General features: G+C 36.0%; 3 protein-coding genes across 21 annotated transcripts; 2 read left to right on the top strand and 1 right to left on the bottom strand.

The window, feature by feature from the left end:
* The first annotated feature begins 419 nt into the window (after positions 1-419).
* Positions 420-6,043, top strand: LOC124301509 (longitudinals lacking protein-like). Of its 4 annotated transcripts, XM_046756652.1 has the most exons (5): positions 420-543; positions 645-729; positions 1,931-2,212; positions 2,415-2,629; positions 2,753-4,066. In XM_046756652.1, exons 3-4 carry the CDS (start codon positions 2,024-2,026, stop codon positions 2,607-2,609), a joined length of 384 nt encoding a protein of 127 aa, XP_046612608.1. In that variant the 5' UTR covers positions 420-543; positions 645-729; positions 1,931-2,023; the 3' UTR covers positions 2,610-2,629; positions 2,753-4,066. The 4 variants fall into 4 exon arrangements, with proteins under 4 accessions (XP_046612608.1, XP_046612609.1, XP_046612607.1 ...); XM_046756653.1 differs by lacking the exon at positions 420-543 and having other exon boundaries at positions 567-729; positions 3,587-4,066; XM_046756651.1 differs by lacking the exons at positions 420-543; positions 2,753-4,066 and adding an exon at positions 5,737-6,043 and having other exon boundaries at positions 568-729.
* Positions 5,315-21,498, bottom strand: LOC124301504 (apoptosis-resistant E3 ubiquitin protein ligase 1). Of its 16 annotated transcripts, XM_046756640.1 has the most exons (17): positions 17,539-17,943; positions 16,079-16,431; positions 14,342-14,523; positions 12,101-12,257; positions 11,802-12,007; positions 11,282-11,481; positions 10,887-11,124; positions 10,588-10,757; positions 10,295-10,475; positions 9,964-10,175; positions 9,595-9,861; positions 9,358-9,433; positions 8,978-9,267; positions 8,770-8,895; positions 8,492-8,680; positions 8,075-8,337; positions 5,315-7,960 (listed from the first exon to the last, which is right to left on the bottom strand). In XM_046756640.1, the coding sequence occupies exons 3-17, from the start codon at positions 14,454-14,456 to the stop codon at positions 7,858-7,860; spliced, it is 2,793 nt and encodes a 930-aa protein (XP_046612596.1). In that variant the 5' UTR covers positions 14,457-14,523; positions 16,079-16,431; positions 17,539-17,943; the 3' UTR covers positions 5,315-7,857. The 16 variants fall into 16 exon arrangements, with proteins under 16 accessions (XP_046612596.1, XP_046612589.1, XP_046612590.1 ...); XM_046756633.1 differs by lacking the exons at positions 14,342-14,523; positions 16,079-16,431; positions 17,539-17,943 and adding exons at positions 19,909-20,126; positions 20,759-21,498; XM_046756634.1 differs by lacking the exons at positions 14,342-14,523; positions 16,079-16,431; positions 17,539-17,943 and adding exons at positions 19,909-20,126; positions 20,894-21,498.
* On the top strand, positions 12,564-14,295 carry LOC124301507 (leucine-rich repeat-containing protein 15-like). Its single transcript, XM_046756648.1, has 3 exons — positions 12,564-12,694; positions 12,899-13,383; positions 13,655-14,295. The coding sequence occupies exons 1-3, from the start codon at positions 12,610-12,612 to the stop codon at positions 13,988-13,990; spliced, it is 906 nt and encodes a 301-aa protein (XP_046612604.1). The 5' UTR covers positions 12,564-12,609; the 3' UTR covers positions 13,991-14,295.
* Positions 21,499-21,593: the final 95 nt, after the last annotated feature.

Genomic DNA, 21,593 nt, shown 5'->3' with positions numbered 1-21,593 from the left:
AAACTGAAAACTTTTCATCTCAGAATCGATTTGCAGAACTGTCAGGAATGTAAAAAAAACATCTAGAGCATCGTAAAACCAACAGTTGAGAAAATACGAGGAATTTGTACAAAAAACGCCCTCCGTGATTGAATTACACCAATTATTTGTTCTACTTCCATACGATAGAAAATATATTAGAAGAATCCAAATAATTGTCTCCATCCATCTCTACCGTACCACCAGCGCCCTCTGCTGCCGTCTCCAGACTACAACTCCTGATTCAGTAAAAAACCAAATGATGATATAGTAATTTGAGCTAGTTGCGTCGATAAAAAAGGAATGCAACACCGTTGTAATCGTTGGCTACTCGTGGCTATTCGTTTCTGAAAGGACTCTTTCTTACCGTCGAGTCAGCAGCCCAACGGAATAGCCCGATGATGGTCGGTGGTGACCGAAGACGACCGAATTTCACCATCGTGTAGTCACACAAAAAAAATTGGTACCATTGGTGAAAAGTTCTTGCCAATATAGATGTATACATGTATACCCATACTGTAGTATGTACGTATATGTATATATACATATATATATATATATGTTATAATTAAATAATCGTTCCGCTGCTCGTTTTTAATCGCAACAATATTTTCGACTGTTCAAAGGTGAAACCCATAAAACAAAGTGTGATTAAACCCGGATCGACTTTTCCCGAGTTATTTCATCTTATTCTGAAGGCTCATTTTGACGGTATGAGAAAGAAACGCACGCATTTAAAATTCCAACGTAATGCGAATAATGGATCGCATCCATTACGGAATACCTTAAAATAACAAACCACCGTGGCAACGGGAATTCTGATAATACTTGTCAGTCTCAGTTTTATCAAACACTCTGATGCGTTAGCACTCTGTTATATCCAGTTCATAAACTTATCTCAGTTAACCTATAAATTACCCTGTGTTTGGCAACTCTACGCTCTCTTCCTTGTCTCCAAAACAAAATCATTTCTCTCCGTTCGCTTACTGCTTCAAGCTTCAACCGTATACACGTGTCAACTTAATTATACATTGTCCAAATTTTTAAAATATCTTATGTTAATATTTTTTTATGTTATTATTACGTATTTCTGAATCATTATTCTTAGTTTCACTACAATTGAACATTTCTTAATCTACCTCCAGCAAAGAATTTTTAACAATCTGCTATCATCATATCCTAACACAGAGCCATGTACTACCGTAATCCTTGTAAAGTTGCTTATCACCAAAATTCAGGTCACACCACATATATTACTCGTCTCCAAGTGAAAATTTACACAGTTTAGTATTTTCCTAGAACAAACCTTGTATGTTGTTTCTAATCGGTGGTTTGTTTTCTTCCAAGATTACATGTGTATAACACATATATAATATAAATTGACATATTAACAACCTTCTCTCGATCATGAATTTCCTGTCGCTCGTTACATTTTGTTAATTAATTTCAATTGGTCGTTGAACAATGTGAATAAAGTTTCTAGACTTTAAATAGAATTTATATGATGCAAAAGAAAACCTGGGTGACGAAAACTGAATGAAACTTAGGAAACCCAAAACATAGTGCAACCTTTTTTATAGCAGTTCACTTTTATGGATAAAATTATCAACAAGATCAAATTCTTTTTACACAATCAATCTGGCGGATAAATCAACCAACCTTCGTCATCAACATAACAGAACAAGTTTTCTTTTTACAAATTGAGAAACATGCACTATTTTATGTGAAAGAATAGATTGTGTCGTTCAAAACTGAAAATATGTTAATGTATATATGATCTGAACAAAGTACAAAAGCATTTCTGTATATCCAGTAACCTAGCATCACAAATTAATATCTGTATAACTAATGACACCGATAAATGTATTGAAAATAATAAATTATTTGAGCAGGTGAAACTTTTTCATTCCAGAGGTGAAGCAGCGGAGTTGGCAGTGTTGCTGTTAGATCATTTTCACAGCTAAGCTACTGTTGCGTCAATATATTTGAACTCAAATACAAAAAAATGGCTGGAGAACAGCAACAGTTTTTCCTTAAATGGAACGACTTCCAATCTAACATGGTATCGTCATTCAAACACCTCAGGGATGAAAAAAGCTTTACGGACGTCACCCTTGCGTGTGAAGGTCAAACTTGCAAAGCGCATAAAATGGTCCTCTCGGCGTGCAGCCCTTACTTCAAATCACTGCTAGAGGTGAGTTTAATTAATATCTATTAGTATACTATGCAACAATAAGTTAGTTATTCTTAGTCATTTTTAAATATCATGCACTTGTCTTTGATAGATACATTTAATTGCAATTGCATTGTGACCATGTGTACTTCTCCTTTGCTGAATTATGACACTCGAGTCACCACTCAATTTCAATCAATAAAAGTTGAAATCTTTGGCGCAGGAAAACCCATCAAAGCATCCGATAATAATTCTTAAGGATGTAGCATACAGCCACCTTCAGGCTATCCTAGAGTTCATGTATGCAGGTGAAGTAAACGTATCGCAGGACCAACTGCCGGCGTTTCTGAAAACTGCTGACAGACTAAAAGTCAAAGGCTTAGCCGAAGCTCCTGGCGCCATCAAAAGAGAAGGTTAAATCTCTTCGAATTAGTCACAGTAAGTGCTTACTTGTTTTTTTGTTTTTTTGTGTTTTTGTCTCACTTATAACTCGTCACAGACCAACAGTCACCGCAGCTGAAAGATATTCAAATTGCACATGACTATTGAATTTTCTTCCAGGTGTTTTTCGGAAGCATGCGGACTGAAAAAATTGTAATGTTACAAAGTGATTCGTAAGCACATACACAAGCATTATTGAAGTGTGTCTGGTTCATGACTAGAATCAACTTTACTTGTATATTGAAGTTTATTCATATTTCTGTTTTCCTTATTTTTAATTGCATTTACCTAGACAATTAATTATGGAGTACAAGTGAAATCGATGAAAGTTGTTCCGCCCTGAACCAGTGTGCTGCAGACTACCAAACTGATTATTTTTTTAAAATCGGAGTGCTACAGAGATACAAAGAAAACACAAATAATACTTAAATAACAGAGAAAAAATATTAAAAGAGAATAACAAATCACGATAGTTTAATATATTGTTGTCTGCGGCTATTTTGCAGATTAATTGAAAGATTAATTTTTTTTCTAAGATTATCTCACCATGTGTCGAAATAATTTATTTTCTGCTCTTGTCATCTGCATTCTTACCGCCTCTTCAGCATAAATTAAATTCTTCTTGTTCAATGAATACTTTACTCACAAATTCCACTATGAACTACTAAATTCGATATAAAATTACCGAATCCAATTAGGGAATCTTTTTATACTAATCTTCTAATAACAAGTTCAATAAGATAACCGGTGACGGTTACAATACCGTTCCTTTTAAAAGTATCTTCGACCTTTTTTGCTGTTAGTATCAGAATTTATCATACCTCAATATGATAGCAATCCGCGAATATGGAATGAGATTACTATCAATAAATTTGCAAAAAAGCCGAACTGTGTATAACGCTAAGCTTACCATGGGAAACAACATTACTTCTGATACTGGTCCACTTTTTGTAGCGGATTGTTCACAGTGTGTTCCGTCAACACGGAGGTGGAAAACAAGGGCAGTCAAACGTGGCTCTTGTGACCTTGAGTGATTCATCTCATGGCTTGGCTACACTATCGTTTTTACTAAATTCAATTGAGAAGGTGTGAAACACCTACGTCAAACAAACCATACATTTAAGTAAACGATGGTGAAGAATCTGCCTCATATTAACGCTGCTTTGTTCATAAACGAATTAATAATATACCTTGAGTATAACCCTTTAGTTTTAGACGAAATGGCAGGTGAATCTGTACCGCAATAGTTTGGCTGCCCCTGAATTGAACTAACAATAAGCGAAGAAAGTGGCAGTGTCACTACTCTTGCTAACCTTGGTAATCCACTCAACCAAATGCCGCCAGTATTCTTGTGACGTTTTTCACACTATTACTGGTAGACACCAAACTTATTTATGATAATAATATATTGTAGAATGGTTATTTCCAAGAACTGAAAAAAGTTAACTGTAACGTACATTTTTTACGAGCATAAAAAGGGGCATGAAAAGTAATGCAAGGACAAAGAAATGGTAGGTCAATTTCGAAAAGAGTAATCCTCGTTATTTTGACCAAGTAGAATTGATGAGTAGAATTACAAATTGTAGAATTTTCATGGCACTCCTGCAGTAAAAAGTCTATCGTATATTATTTACATCATCACCCCGGTCTTCGTAGAAAAGACAGTAAATAGAACAGCGCTTTCTTTCCATCAGTATATTCTTAATACACCAAGAATATTTGATTAAAATTGTCCTTCACCGTCAAGGAAGGGGATTCTACAGTTGTAGCCCATAAAGTTACCTTGTAAGGCTTGGTGGCCACTTTTACAAAATATTCCGTACAACTAAAGCAGTTCTACATTATCCAATTGCGGAATATTTTATTCACTTTTACTACTCTCGAGATCTACTGAAAATTAACTACAGTATTACTTCAAATTCTTACCGTTGTTTTTTTAGAAAATTTTTTTACCGCGCACACAGTGCTAATCATTAATACGTTAGGCCTCAAGATATCAAAAATCTCGCAAACAATCTGAAAGTAACTCTGTTTTAAACTTCCTTCCATCGACGAACTTTTTTCTCCTAATTTCACAAAGACGTAAGGTCAATGTCGAATTGATATCGATCCTATATGTCAGTTGATGAATTTTGAATTTGCATAGAAGTTTAATTTCGTCAGCCTTGGTTACTTTGGAGTTTAAACGAATTTTCATAGAAGATTTCGCTCTTGGAGTAAGTATCAATATAAAGGCATTGGTAATAATTACAAGTGAATGAAAGATATACCACAGTTCGTTAAAAAGACAAAACGTAGGAAATTATAATTTTTTGATTGATAATTTTAATGTCTATAAGAATAATTTTCATTAACGCTGTCCATAAATGGAAGGTCAAAAGACCCGTCTCTCAGTTGCTAGAAATTACATTACGTTTTTAATCGGGGTTTGTACGCTTTTTGGAACCTGGGATTCCATGACTTTTTCAGGTATTCCGGACTGAAAATAGGACTTTTTAAGTAACTTTTAAAAATACATAATAACTGCAATTTTTGTCCGCTAAGATCAAGAGTAGTACTTTGTATAATATAAAATCGATTTTATTTTTTCGATACTCAAAATTCCAGTGCTATTTTTGAATTTGCCTGATTTGCCCTAACTATTCCTTGCTGTAAGCAATTTCCTGAATTTTTCGGGTTTACTAGGTTTTTCCTGTGCGTACGAACCCTGTTAATCTACTGCTTCTCTGCCACATTATGTAAAGAAACTCCAACAAATAACATTTTCTAATCAATACTTATGAATTACATACCTATACAATTTAATTTTAGTTAATTGTAATGAAATTTGTTTAGTTCCTACTTCCTACAGATACTGGGCATTTGGTGGTTTAACGTTAATCCAACGAGCAAGCATACATAATAATAATAATAAATAAATAATTGTAGATTAATTACTAGTGATGGAAAAGCATTTTGTACAATAGATCATTTTTTTACAAAGTATATCATATTACAATGATTTTTCTCATCAATTTTATCTGAAATTTAAAATACAAAAATTTTTCTCAATTCTCCCCCCCCCCCTTCCCGGTGTTTTGTAATAATTTTCCATTGCTTTTCAGCTGTTAAACAATTACCATCCTGAAATCCAGAAGTTTAAAAAAACGACCAATTCAACAGTTGACTTGGGAGTGGGTTAGTTGTTAAGGTATTAGGATAAAATTCAACAATCAATTGACTTTTTTTATTACTCATCTGTAAGTTTACACTCGTGTATTTTGATCTGTTTTCTTACCGTAATAATCCCCTTTCCCTTATTATTATTATTATTATTATTATTATTATTGTAGCGTTACTTTTGCCGTCTTTGTGACTCGATGAGTACGATTATAATATGATGTTGATATAAAATAAATTGTGTAAATATAACATCACCGTTTCTATTTCAGTCCCCATATCTCTGATAATTGTCCCAACGAAAACGAAGATGCGTTTTCATACACTGCGGATAAACGTTTCATCAAAAGAATTTGATGATATTCGTTAAAAAGAAAGAAAATCGTTATTCATTATTATTAACATCACAATGCTGGTACATAATTGATTGAAAATAACGAGATGAAAGCAGTATTACGTGAACTGAATACACTTGCTTATCGTTATAATTCAAAGATAAAAAAGATACGTATAAATATGTCAAATAATCCCGTAATTAATTATACTTAATTAAAAATATTGTTATGGCAAACCACCACATACAGAATAGTAATAATAATAATAATACGATTACTTAATACGATTCTGGAAAGTCACAAAACCAGTCCATTGGGTTAAGAAAAGTAGAAAGAATCAATGTTGAAAATAGAGGTGAGTGAGTGTATGATACTATTTATCAATTAAATACACACTACAACATACCTAGTAGGTATTGATTTATACCCTTGAGCTACGATTGTTCAGCCATTACTACCAAATACTATTCATATTATTATGTATATACATACCTATGTATACGTCTGTATATTATGTATAATAATTTGTCGAAAAAGTGAAAAGTTTTGAATTTTCATATGGTGAACTTTGCTATAGTTGAGTAATTGAAATGGTACACACTAGCCAACAAATAACTAACGATGTCGCAATATTTTATAATTCTAAACTGTATATTGTGTATATATATAATATTATATGCATATTTTTTAAACTCACTATTTTCATACTGTTTTGATTATTGAGCTATGAGCATGAAAATTATAACAAGTGATATGAACTCAATTAACAATATTAGGTCTTGTGCATTTCCGGGACACAATAAATTTACATCTATACATACTCGGTATGTGTTATTATACATCTTGCACTGTACATGGTACTTAATAGGACACGCGGAATTTTTCTCTGCCTTATATAATATCTATGTTTGGAGATGTGGACATCAGCGTCGTTTTGTCTCTAATACCGAGTCATCCAACTGTGCTTTATTTACTATACATCAGCAGGCGAAGTAGATTATCGAATTTGAGAATTAAACAATTTTCAAATGCTGAAAAGTGATGGTGATTGATGCCCAGCCGTCAGATTACCTACGTGAGTTTCCATTACTCAGAATATCGAAACGAATATCTTTCGGTTCACGGATGAAGGTATTAAATAGCGATCACTATTAATCTCAAATATTATACCAACGTATAACAATGCCAGTTGACTCCAAAACAATGAATACGCCAGATGATTCTACCAGTAAAATGAAGTGATATACGTGTTTAAAACATCTGTTCTCGATATGCATATGATTCGCGTCCGAATGAAATACCCAAATAATTTGTTCATCAATTTTTTGGACCATCGCCCTACTCGTGTATAGCTTCTATATTCTAAAACTACGTATTATCCTTCGCGGAATGGATCACAGAGGCATTTTTTAATGATGGAATGTAGATTACTTATTAAAGCGAATACTTTGCTTTATCTATAGTCTACCTTTAGACAAACTGGACCATCATTGTTCGTCAAGAAGGTATAACAGAGGATAACAGGCTTGAACCTGTGCTGGACAATGGGAAACTTGCCTTTCGCTTATAGTTAGAATAGTGAAAAAAATGTGCGTCCCCTGTCTGCATTGAGTATTTATCTAATTTCTATCATCTACAGAGACGTGTCGCGAGGTACAAAATACGTATTTTGTTATCGACCTGTACCATTCGAACTAGAAATGGACTAGAAATTGTACGATTTTGCGCCCCCTATATCATACCAAACCCTTCGGTACCTTCGCTAATCGCTAAAAGCAGCGCCTTTTCAAAGTGATCGTAACACTCGTAGTCAGGTAGGCACAGCTGATTGAAACTGCAAAAAGTACAAGGCATGTATGAACCCATAACGGAATTAATCACAACTCAAGTTCTTTGAATTTGTAATTTACAATTAAGGAAGATGATTTGTGAAAAGCCGGTGCCTTACCATGTATGCGCAGTAGGTAGATTGGCAAATGTCGGTGCTGCTGTGATCTGAAATCTTGGACTAAGCTGTTGAAATCCACCAGGCGGTAACTGAGAACATCCGGTAGTAAACTGCAAAAGCCTGGCCATTTCTTCGCGTGTGAAATTGCTCACCGCTGTCCAGAACCAATCGAGAACTCGCAAGAATTCTGGTGAGCCACCATTAGCTATATGATGTGCTCGTAAGTCTGCTATATTGTATTCACCAGTTCCACAAAGAAGAAGCTAAAAGTGTATGGATCAGCGTTAGCTGCGATTGTACTTTACTATGTCGGAACACAAGAAGAATAAACATTCATAAATTATTCACAAAAAGTTTGATCATATACCCATTGCAAAAACTCAAATGTTAGATTACTTACTACATTTTAGGGCTTACCTCGAGTTCGTTTTCGTCAAATATGCCGAGGAGATTGTCGGGAATGAGTTCATTAAGACCGCGAAGAAAGTGGTCAACTTCTTCACGTATAGAACTGGCCAAACGATGCTGCGCCAACGCGTCTAGGTATCGAAGTTTCGTTTCGTTTGTGACACGCGTCTTGCTTCCATTCGAGATCAGTTCGGCCACCTAGAAATAAAAATTATTGAAAATGATTGTACTAGGCCTACTTATAAAATTCAGTGCTATGAAAATGTGGTAAGCTTGTTACAGGATACCTTCAATAATTGACCACTTTTGTCATATTCTTCTTCTACAAAATACAACTCCATCTCTTCAACATCATTCTCTAAGATGTACTTGACTTTGCTGAGATACAGGTCTGGATCATCCTGTTCGAAATACTGAAAACAATATAAAAATTGGTGAGAAACGACGCTGCTATACATTCCATTACTCATACCATGTTAGAAAAGTCATGATTACTTTATAGTGAACTCGAAGGCCGATTATTTGTGCTAAGAAGGATCGTGTGAACCTTGCCCTCACTAGTTGTCGGTAAGATCCCCCGAGTGCTGACTCATACAGACACTTTCCGACGACTCGACCCGCAAATTCAAAGTGTTTTAGCTTGAGATGGGGCGGCCTTTTATTGTTTGGATGTACGAGTGCTTGTTGCGATTCGCCGAATGACGAAAATAATCCATTTCCGCTATCAAACAACGCTGCGCAAATCAGCTCAAACCACTCTCGTCGAACTCCTCCCCAATCCACACCTATGTTGAGAAGTAAACAATACAGATATTGTTATCATAAAAATGTATTATAAATCTCAGTATTGCGCAAACAAATGTTTAAACTTGCACCTTGTTCGCCCTGAAATGTGATTTCAAAATTTCTGCACCAGTCACTAACAGAAAATCCTTTAGTAGCTTTCATAGACTGTAAAAAATGAATATATTTTCATCAAAATTTATGAGACAAAACAAGCCGATTCAAAAAATTATCATTAAAGTGATTGAAGCTACACAATAATTACTCATTCAATGAAGCAGAATAAATGATAGTGTGATGTTTCTTCAAGTTACAAACTATGTACTTACAGACTCGAGTAGTTTATCTCGTTGCACTTTCATTGATAATTTTTCATGATAATGTTTCTGATGATGTTTACGAACTTCATGGTAAAAGAAATCTTGCTTGTCTTTAAACGTTTCACTGCCACCAATATTCTTTAGTAAAAATTGCGTAAACGTTGCAGCGATTACATTACGACAGCGAGATATCAATTCTACCGGTGGTTGACAACCATCGTCAATAGAGAAAGCGTCGTATCCCAAATACTGATTATTTGACGTTTCAAAATGAAACTGAAATTATTTTTTAAATACATTAATGAAAGAACGAACATATCTCATCAGCACATTCACACAATCTGCATATTATTCATGTAATTAACACATTAAAATTACCTTAGTCGACGGGCAAAGCCTGAAGGTAACGAGGCGCTTTGGAATAAATTTCAGGAGATACTCTTTAATGGTCAACTGTTTGGGAGAAACATAGCAGAAAACTTTTCTGGGCTTTGAGTAATGTTCTCCTTGCATCCCCATCAACTTTGCCTCATAGCAAATGTGTGGATTTTTTGAGGCGACATTTTTATGAACTAACGTTGCATCGCTGCCTGTTGGAAAAAAGTGACACATCGAGTTGATTTGTCTTCAAATGCCACTCCTCTACTATTTTCATACTTGTATAAGTTTGAAAAAATTTAATGTTTTATACTAGAAGCAACTCACGTACTGCTTAGAACTATAATGTCAAAGTCTCCGTTGTGGAGTTGTAGGCCAGCTAAGCTGACAGTGGCGTGATAACATCCCTCCTTAGGAAAACTAACACGCAAACAAATCCGCTGATTGGGACAATCGTATTCGAGTTGGACGTTGCAGTCGACAACGGACCCCTCCTCAACTACACTACCAATCTAAATACACGAGGAATAAAAAATTATCAATTGAACATATTTTTCCTGATCAGATTGATGGTTACTTTTGGTATTTGATTAGCCACCATCGACAAACCAATATTTTACGTGCCTGACTAATTGCGACGTGATATCCAACCGTAGGATTATCTGTATTACTAAATATGCAAAGATTATCGTATTCGTCACGAGGTTCAATTGCCATTGAATGAGCCACGCCAGATGTGCAGACAACCGTCGAGCTTTGACGAACAAAAACAGTTTTATTGGCGTCAGGTGGCCCTGAAAAAAGGTGAATGAAATTAGAAAATAGTTTCATCTTTTTTCGAGATACAACAAATGAAATTTGAATTGCAGCCAATTAGCAATGAATAGGTAGAAAGTTATGGCGAAACGCTTGTGATATTGTACCTGGAAGAAAATTTTTAACAAAGGGACTGCCGTGCACGTGACAAGAGCCGATAAGCACTGCTATACGATATTGGCCAGCATGTCGCACTGTGAATTTTACCACTGCAGCATTGGCAGCTTGCGGATCAGTTCCACCCAATTCTGTCAGTGTTGCCACTCTTCGTGCACCCTCCGTAACCTCCACAATCAAATTATCTTTGTCGCATATTGGATATGGCTGTCCATTACGCTGATAAAACTGTAAAATATGAGTAGAAGGTGAGTCATTCTCAGGTAGTTTCCAAATACCCTAACTCACTTAGTAACGATTTCATTGTGAACAATTTAAATTATTTAGATAATTGAGCTTTCGCAGTAATAATTGTGAAATTCAACGAACGAACAATAAAACTCACTTTGACTGTGAACGTCATGGTCTCTCCGACGAGCTGTGGTTCCTCCCATTGAAAATGGACACGGCAATTGCTGGGGAGGAGGTATTTCCCAGTAACATATTGCAAGAGGGAATGTTTTGCTTCTGGAGCTAAAGCAGGCTGCGTCATAGCTGCTAATGTTACTAAGCCTGCGACTGAGACGGAAACCACCAGCATACCGCCTATTTTTGTAAAGTAAATAAACAGGGAAAATAGACGAAAATATGTTATAGATGGGGGAAACAAGTTTCTACATATGTAATGCAGCGAATGGTTAGTTCAAATGTTATTACTTCAGTTTACTCTATTGCTATTGCCATTGACAATTTTTAAGGAGTAGAGTGTTGGTTGACGATGGTGAATGTGTAAAACCAGATTCAATGGACAATGAGATATCAACTTGATACAGAAATAACTTTAACGTGAGCGAATTTGCATTTTCTCAATTTTTCCTCTAACTGGTTTTCTTACATCATATGAGTTATAAATTTTTCTACAATACCCCAAGTCCAGGCATCCTGATGTTGACTATTTTTTACTACAGAACTCCAAAGATCTGCCTTTAAAACTGCCAAGTCTTCTTTAGAAGTTGGAAGTTCTTGACGAGCCTGAGTCCATTTCGATAGTTCTTTACCAAGCACGGCTTGTGCGGCATGATCTTCAACCCAGTATACGTCTTCCAAGGAAATAACTTCCATCTGAACTAATCTGTGACAGATATTGCGTACAGCATCATTGCACTGTATGCTAAAATCTTGAGTTACAGATATTTCCAGTGCTGATAAAAGCACAAGTTCTTACTTCTGATAATGATTATGAAGTCCATGCTCTGTCAGCCACTGGTGTAAGACGAGACGTTGTTGCAAAAGACGCGCTGCACGCTGAAGACGCTCCCAATCATGATGGGGTAGCTCCGGCAGTGCCTCAACTTCTGCGCAATTCGCGAGACTTGAGATACCTGTGAGAAATTTCAAGTCTTTATTATTACGACTTGTACTTGTTGAACAATATAAGTTTTATTCTCACTAAATGATAATACGGGCAGAAAATGAGCCTCCCCTTTTGAAATAAAAAAAACAAAGAGATTAGGGACTTATTACATATATGTGATTTAGTTGTGTTTCAACGCTGTCTACATAGTTGTAGTGGTATGGTATTTCAGGAATAGCTGTTATCTCAAACAGCAGAAGGATATCGTGTAGATTAAATTCTTTTCCTGTCTCGTAACTTCCTGTTGTGGAGCATATATACATACTTCCTCCTACCAAACAATTCGTCAAGTCTGCTTCAGTTGCCTGACATAATTCAAGATGCACGGTCTTCTGGGATTACTTGCTTTTGCGTGCTATATAATAATTGCAGCAACAGAGTGCTCAACATCCAAATATAGAGAAGGTGAGACCTACATCAAGATAATATGCGATGAAAGTATTTTCAAGTATTTACAGTTCAGTGCTTATAATTAATAGGTGTATTCTAAATTTGTCTGAGCGTTTGAAGGCAAGAATCAATTGAGATAACATTGATGAATAAAGTGCATGGTATGGAAACATGTAAAAAAAAATTATCATTAAAAATGTATTTTGCCTATTATTGCAGGGCCAAGAGATTGGTTAAGATGCAGTAATGCCAGTATCGAAGAGGTAAAATCTAAGCTGCAATGGAATCTGATGAAAATCGCAATTTCGGAATCTATGATATCTGAGATCCCTGATCGCTCTTTTGCCGTGAACTCAACAACTCTGGAGATGCTGAATTTTCACTCTTGTGGCATACATCGTATTGGAAATGAAGCCTTCCTGGGTTTAGGATCATTGAAAGAATTGAGCCTGTCCTACAACAAAATTACCCAATTAAGCGCTGCTTGGCTTAGCCATCTGACATCCCTGGAAAGACTAGATCTATCTTTTAACATGATAACGTACATCGATCCGCAGAGTTATCTCAATCTATGGAACCTTCAGAGACTGGACATCAATGATAATCAATTGAAACAGATACCGATGCTAAACTTTGAGCGTATGCAGCGGCTCAAGATAATACGTATTCAAGAAAATCCACTGACATACTTGAACCGAGCTAAGGTAGACATTTCCATACTACATAACATGAAAATTAGGCCAAATCAATACTAAATCCTTTCTAATTATAATAGATTCTTTTGCTGCATAGATAAAAATGATAAGTAAATCAGCATAGGTATGCCCCTTTTTCGAAGAAAAGCTAAAAGATTTTCTTTCCACCCATCCATCTCCTCAATTGAAAACACTCTTTTTACAATCAGACATTTTTCACAGCATATAATCGTGTGATGACTTATCTGCAGTTCTACAGACCTGACGTACTTTGTTCTAGCTAACGCTTTGGCTGAACGATCATAAAGTCAATTACGCAACACGAGATGACGATTTTATATGGTTCGACAGTGTTCTACACAGTTGCTTGATCGATCTACCACAAACCGGAGAGCTGGATAGAAAAATGAACACTTGCGTTACGATGAACATGTTTGAACAGCTAACTTCCATTCTAGCGACTTCCCCTTCAATTCGTGATTCTACCCAAGTATGTTATGGACAAACGAGAAATCTGATAGATTGCTTCAAGAAGATAAACATTCGAACCAATGGTAACATATTGTTGAATTTACTCTCCACTATAAATGATGTGGCAAAAATAGGAACAGCTTAGGTAAAATGGATGATTTTTGAGGCATGTGAAGGACAAGACAGGATAACGAAAAGACATAAATGTTAAACTTATCACGTTGCATGCGTGAAATATTGTAATCTATGGACTGTACTTAATTATGTGCAGGTAAAATTAAGGTTATTACTTATAATGATGTGAATCATTACTAATGCAATAGTCGATTGTACATTATGCATATTACTGACAAGAATATCCCCAGTTTATATAACGTTTATCCAGAAGCTTATAATACACCTTAAATTCATAAATCATAAATAATAAAATTGCGAAGAATATGCATATCACATTGTTGGTAATTGATTCATTTGAGTTCAGCCCGCTTATACTCACCGGATGTTGCACTACCACTTGGACGTAACGACATACCGATGGACGATATTTCTTGGTCGAAATAATCGTTGTTTAGTTTTTCAGTATCCTTGCTTTCCACGCTCTTGTCCGGCATGATAAGAACTAATTTTCAAATTTCTACTTGTTTACGAATCACCTATACCAGCATGCAAGTCCTGCATCTTTCATTGGAGGAAGAGAAAGTAGTGAAAGTAAAAATTTGTAGACCGAAGGAATTTTTCGTGGCAGAGAAATTTGTTTGTTTTGGAAATTTGAATCAAGCACAGCATAAAAATCGGATATCAGTAGAACCGAGATGAACTAACTGTAATGTAAGATATGTTTTAAAAGTAAGGGGTGAAAAAAATTTCGAAAATTATTGATCTCAGTTAGCAGATTTTTTTTGTCTTCAAGTTGAAGTTTATACTCCGGATTTAAATGGCTTAACGTATATTTTGAACAATTAAGGGATTTAATTACGAGATGACTTTTAACTGAAAGCAACAAAAGCTCACCTCAATCAATAGTTTGGATCGATTCGTACTTAACTTGAATGACATACAATTGAATATAATTAATTCATTCAAATCATGAATTTATATTTCATTCAATTGAATATCCCGTACTGAGCTAGAGAAACATATTGGCTTTCGAATAATTTCCGTTATCTAAATTGACAACATTTTTCACGATCCCAATTAAATAAACTCGTTTGGATTTAAAAACACGCTTGAATTTATGGACGGATGCTCACATAACTATATATTCTATTGGGCAGAACTTTTAGTCTGGCGAATGAAGAGCTGATTGTTTCTAAATAAATTCGATTAATACCTCGAATTAAACGAGAAAACAGCCGAACAGCATCGCTTATAACTAGTGCGATTTGTTTTAATCATCTGATCAGCGTGTGTGTGTCATTGAATTTGCCAACTATTTTCAGGAATTCAAAGGAAAACGCGGCGAGTAGAAAATTCGAACACTATTTTACTAAATAATCATCTACGTCATAAATTTCTATTACTATAAAAGTAGTTAGGGTGACTCAGCAACGTTGTTTCAAATCAACGAATCCGACGCGGTTAACGTTTGAATCTGAACAAATATATAATTATAAAATATCTGAGAATTGAGTCAATGGAAAGTGTGAATTTGTGGTAAAGTCATCTGACTCGGTCCAATCATTAGTCTATGGATTTCAAATATCGACTAGATAATCGATGTCGACCAGATATGGCTACCAAGCTAAAAATAATCGATGCATCGATTAATCGAGTCGAAGAAAATAATCGCACTCGACTCGATTGAATCGGTAAAAATTAATCAATTAATCGATTATTTCTTATTTTTTTGAGACGGTGAATTTGAAACCAAAATTTCGTAAATTTAAGTATGTAGTCTTAATAGCGGAAAATTTTTTGATGATATATAGTTTCATTGGAAATATTTAATTTTGAAATTAAAGTGAAAATATTCATTTATCATTCACTTTTCATATCAAATATAGGTACTTAGTAAGTAAGACAATGTTAATAATTGATACTTTAATCACATAAATTGAAGTTTTATTGCGTCGTTCATGGGAATAAGAAGCAAAAACCGATTGTGAGGAAAAATAATCTGTCGAGTCGGTCTATTGATTGAGTTTGAAAAATAATCGATTGTACTCGATTAATCGGGAAAAAATAATCGATTTAATCGAACAATCGAAAATTGATTATTTTTGGTTACTCTTACTCTAGAATTCTTTGACCGCGACGAATTCGTTTCCTCGACGGGAAACCGCAGGCAGATATGCCTTGCATGGCGCAAGTGACGCATTATTATACGGATGGCACGTATGCACGCGTGATTATTATGCATACGATTGAAAATGCAAATTTGGTAAATCGCGTGTACGTATGCGCATATTCATGTGGTTTAAATCGACCTTCGGCGAATTTCCACCCCACATACCCACCCCTCCTTGACTCGCCAACCCTCGACCTCTTTTGCTTGCAAGTTTGAATTAACGATCTGACTCGACGTATATTCGTGTGGGATAAGTACGTGAGCGCGTGTATAATTATCCATACATATACGTGTGCACCCTGTCCATATAACACACCACACGTATATAAAATAAAGTTGCGTTATCAAGTCGTTATATCGGTTATATCGATCTAGTTCTTTCCCCGACAACAAAGTGTACGATGTATACAGCTATTTCCTTGCATGTTGGTAATTTTCTCTTATCACGAATGAAAAACATCCTCCGCATCTTATATACATTAAATCGACACGCGAAAGTCGTAAATTCAGATTTCCGGTTTATGATGCAGGGAAAAAGATATCAATCTCTCGATATAACCCTATTCAACTTCCTGCCAACGGTTTCTTTTTCAAATACCGTTCGCTTCGAATGAATTCGAAATTGAAACGCGAGCGCGATGTATACACAATTACAAATAAAGTAGGTCATGCACAAATATCACATACAAAATTACGGAACGAAAAGTTCTGGGATATTGAAGAAGCAAAGGTCATTACTTCGCGTATATTACGTTGCGTATCGAAATCAAAACGATAAACGTTATAGACAATAATATAATACATACACAAATACCGATAATCAAGATTAATGTAAAACCGAGCGTGAGAGAAATAAAAACTGAGCTCTCTTAAAAAACAATTTTGCTCTCGCGAGGCAGCGTCGGTAGTAAATAAAAACGTGATTGTTCTTTCGGCGCAAGTGGGAAGTTTTTTCTTTTTTTTTTTCCTTTGCCCTACCTACTCGTTTAATTTCTCTACCGACGACATAGAGAGAGGTGGGGGTTGATTGGACGAAACGGCAGGGATGAATTGAACCGGGGATGATCAGCAGGGCAGCATTTTAATTTCCTCTCCCGCTGTTTCACAAGGTACGGGAATGGAAATAACGATAAAAAGGACTTGCCGTTTAAATATAAAAAAGATAGGTATACGGCTCAATTGTACAACCGGAAACTTTGCAGTTGTACCTAGTAGATCTCAAATAATGCTCAAGTTTCATTCAAAGTAAACGGAAGAAGAGGGGGAAAAAATATCGTTTAAAACTAGATGCAGAAACCGGATGTTGGATAATTTACAAATGTTTCGGGGTTTGTTTCGAAGAAATGATAAATCGAAAAGAACAAATATTTCACCGTATTAATACTTTCGATAACTTATGTACGTACACATTTGCGAAGTACAGCTTTGAATGAATAAATAAACAAATGCTTTTAAAAAGTTTTATTTACGACGAATGGAATATGGCATGGTAAGATATAAACCTCGTTGAGACATTGTCAAAAATTATTTGACCGCGTTTTCTTTTCGATAAGCGATGTTAACGGTTTAACAAAAATCTCATTAACACAGCGAAAATTATCAACTTCCGCACGATAATTAATGTCTAATTTGTAAGCTTTGAGGGGCATAATGTAATCTACGACGTGATTGCGGAGATTGAGATTGATTCTACTGTCGTATCAGGCGCGGAGAACTAATACAAAACGCGGGTAGTGCGACGAGCAACGAGCGGACTGAAGAGCAGGAACACGACTAGCGACTACCACCGACTAACAGCGACTGAGACTGAGACCGAGGGCCTGCAGGTGCTCAGGGTGCTCTGGATAGGCGAATAACACGCCGCCGTGCAATAACGCTATGGTAACGGCCCTCGAGGAGTACACTCGTCGAACACCGCGCAGTGACATTGCCGCATAACCACGCAGAACAGCACACCTTAAGCAGGCTGCCCAGCCGACCCGAGGCGACCCCGTCCGACCTCGGCCGACCTTTACACTCTGCCAAAGGCTGCCAAGGCGCAGGGACAACTTTTCGGCTATAATTATGCGGGTTGACCTCGCCGATTACATCCGATTAAACGCGAATTATGCGCACCCAATTTTGGTCTCCTCGTCGGCTGTTCGAAATGGAAATAAAATAGATGAAACGCTTGCGCGCTTGCAAGTGCAAATACCTATAGTCAGTCATTGTTTGTAATAGATGAAAATGCGTTTTGGAATACCGGTCGAATCTGAATACCGGGAATTTTCATCTTCCCAATATGCGCGGATATTTGTTTACGCTTGAACGCGGCCCGGATTAACGATTGTGAAGAAAGAATCGACGATGGACGTACAACTCGGTGCACAGAAAGGCGTTCTTAGATATAGATTGGAAATTGGATACTAGCCAAATTGGAGAACGGACAAGTTCGATGTACACAATAATACACATCTATACGTGCTATGATCGTATCGAATAATGAGTTGATTAGCTTTGTGATGATAGAAACCTCGAGAACCCCCGAACCGCTAATAAATCACCTGTAGATGAAGCCGTCACTAACCGAACGATATTGCATTATGACTTATGCAATATCTAATCACTATGATCGTTTAATTACTGTACCATTAAAAATCGCTTAGGACATGGGCCGCTGATAGGGGGGACCAGGCCGAGTCATGCATTATATAACGTGTAATAAGCCTCCCATATATGTGGATCGAATAGTTCGTATTTTTTGAGCGAAAAATTTTCCAAATGCTTCGAGTTCCGGAAAGGATCAATAATTATACACGGTTAGAAAAAAATATCCCAGCAGGTCCACTAAAATTTTTGTGTTGATTCAATCTTTTGCTAATGTATTAATAAGTGAAAAAAAAAGTAAAAAATACAAATGTAAATTTTTTTTTTTTTTATATTTTGTCATATTCACTAACAGAAATGTAACAAATAACACATATATAAAGTGGACTTGCTGGGACATTATGTTTGGTTAAATTTTTTTAACAGTGCGTCTGTTTGTAGTATAAGACGGTTGCTTCTGTGTGGTAAATTTCAACTACAGTTTTTCGAAATAACGGGAAATAAGTCTTGTCAATTATTATATGTAACCGCCTTCAATTCCCGAAATCCACGGGTTATACTCGGTAATCTTTGGAGTTGTCTCTGCGTTTATTTTGAATGAATCAACTTGTGTTTTTCCGACAATGGTCAGACCGTATGGGGATGGGTATTTTTGTGTTCGCTATTTAGATAGATCAGAGACTTTACGACCTGTATGGGTAGCGAAAACCATCTGTCCGTCTCTCGGAAAAACAAGCTGCTGGTATGAATGGATAATTTGTCACATCAAGAAGTGTAAGCTGCTATTTTTCACGCAATACAGATCAGAATGGCAAAATGAAAGCAGCGCGCGAGTCTTTATTTATCCTTTGATGGCCGTTCATGTTTCGAACACTTTGCAGTTTCGCCTAAAAAGAACGTTACAGCTAGTAAATCAGGACATAGAATTAAATCATACCTATTTCGTTATTTCTATAAAGGTTAATCGTGAGCTTTTGCGGTAAATTGAATCCTTTGTGAGTTGATTATTTGACGAACGGTTGCTGCATTTTATCCTCGAATCATTTATCTAATGCTACACTTAATTGATTAGAAAATAAACTATAGACATCGTGAAAATCAGATTATTATCGATCAAAAATTAAATTATATCAAAAAAGACAAAAATCTGCACAGATTCATAATCTTGTTCGCACACTCAGTCAAGTTACCTTTTTTTTTGAAGAGCGATCTGTACTGCTTGAGCCCAATGTCTGCCAGCCATTGATCCGCCTCGGTAATTTCACCATTATTGCTAGTTCCCGCCGCCAGCAAGAGTAGCTTACCAAGAGAAAGAATCATTGACAATGCCAGGAATACTCCTGACAATACCGTCGACCAGCGAGCCATCTTCACACCCGATAGCCGCCAGTGTGTCCTAAAGTGTTTTCTGCATATGCGAAGAACACGAACTCAGTACAATGCAATGATCCTCACAAGCAAAAAATGATTAAAATACTTTTACTTTCATGGGATCGATGTAAAAAATTTTAATAGATTGGCATAACGATCTTAACCAACTAATTTTTATGTGAAATAAGCAGCTAAGCTAAATCTATTTTAGAAAATTCGTAGAGCTAAAAAATACCAGAGATGAAGGGCAGAAAAGCAAAGTTTTCGCAAAGCAGAAGATGAGTATTGAAAATTCTTAGTTCGATGCCTTTTAGCTCTATTGTTGTCTGCAGTGTTGATTTACCAAAACATAAGCCATAATTTATAAAATTGACGTGCAAAATCCATGACTGGACATAAAAAAAAATTTTACGATAACTTCATTTTTTTCTCTTTCATGTTGTTGATAATTTAGCCTTTTATATTATTTATAAGTATAATTTTTGCAGTTAAATTCAAATTTAGTTACAATGTTCAAATTGATTTACTTACACAATTCTTTAGTTTGACACTTTATTAAATAAATTGTACATAAAATACCTTCTCAAGAATAAGAAACAAGGAAATAACGCTCATATTATGAAAAATAAGTGAGGGTAAAATCAAATAAAATTCGAAAGTTGAGCATACCGACGATTGTTTATTGCTGTTGTCGGGATTTCTGTTATTCTTGTTATTTTTAGCTACGGCAGGCTTAGGTTAGGTGATTTTGAGGTTATGACGATGACAGACAGGTAAGAGGCGTGCATGATAAAATATACATACATATCAGATAGAAACAACGTGCAGGTGAGATGACATGTGACTGTTTATGTTGATGGCGTTGTTGCTCAATGTTTATTGCGTAAACCAATATCAGTTTGACAGGTTAAGAAGTAGTGTTTGTAAACAAATCAATAAGCAATGATGCTCATACACAGAGGTATAGGACTGATTATATTACTTCGTACGGAGACAGACTGACCACATTTTATTTATCTGAAATGGTATTTATTATATTCGGGAAAACGCGGCATGCCGACATTCTTTGTACATCCTGATCTCGGCCCTCTCCCCAAGTCTACCTCACAATTATTACACGAATACACCGGGCTACGTAAAGTGATTTTTAATCACCACGATTGGTTACAGCATAGCGGTATAAGAATAGAGGGCTGAAGGGGGTTCGGCAAGTGATCCCTAACTAGAAAGAAACAGAGAATGAAAGCTGTCTACCCTTCTCTCTTTACTGGCGCATGCGCAGTCGTCCGCTTTCCGCCAGCCTCTTGTCGAAGCATGCATGATTTATTATTTTAAATTATGTCCGAAACATAATCTTCTAAACTTTTGTCTGCGAACTAGCTGTACAAACTAATCTGCTGCTGCCGCTCACCGAGTCAGATGTTTGTAATCGTCGTGCGCATACGCCAGCTTTCATCTTTCTACTCTTTCATTCGAATTCAGCGCGTGAATTTCGGTTAAAAGT

Source organism: Neodiprion virginianus, chromosome 3, assembly GCF_021901495.1.
Source record: "Neodiprion virginianus isolate iyNeoVirg1 chromosome 3, iyNeoVirg1.1, whole genome shotgun sequence".
Taxonomy (NCBI): Eukaryota; Metazoa; Arthropoda; class Insecta; order Hymenoptera; family Diprionidae; genus Neodiprion; species Neodiprion virginianus.
This window is presented reverse-complemented; position numbering and strand designations above follow the sequence as displayed.

Excerpts from the sequence above, each read along its gene's own strand:
- LOC124301509 (XM_046756651.1), top strand. The coding sequence starts at position 2,024 with ATGGCTGGAGAACAGCAACAGTTTTTCCTTAAATGGAACGACTTCCAA. Across the intron at positions 2,213-2,414 it reads ACTTCAAATCACTGCTAGAG|GAAAACCCATCAAAGCATCC; the intron begins GTGAGTTTAATT and ends TCTTTGGCGCAG.
- LOC124301507 (XM_046756648.1), top strand. The coding sequence starts at position 12,610 with ATGCACGGTCTTCTGGGATTACTTGCTTTTGCGTGCTATATAATAATT. Across the intron at positions 12,695-12,898 it reads AACATCCAAATATAGAGAAG|GGCCAAGAGATTGGTTAAGA; the intron begins GTGAGACCTACA and ends CTATTATTGCAG. Across the intron at positions 13,384-13,654 it reads CATACTTGAACCGAGCTAAG|CTAACGCTTTGGCTGAACGA; the intron begins GTAGACATTTCC and ends ACTTTGTTCTAG.
- LOC124301504 (XM_046756632.1), bottom strand. The coding sequence starts at position 21,097 with ATGTGGTCAGTCTGTCTCCGTACGAA. Across the intron at positions 20,127-21,071 it reads TCAGTCTGTCTCCGTACGAA|AAAACACTTTAGGACACACT; the intron begins GTAATATAATCA and ends TCGCATATGCAG. Across the intron at positions 7,961-8,074 it reads CTACCTACTGCGCATACATG|TTTCAATCAGCTGTGCCTAC; the intron begins GTAAGGCACCGG and ends TACTTTTTGCAG.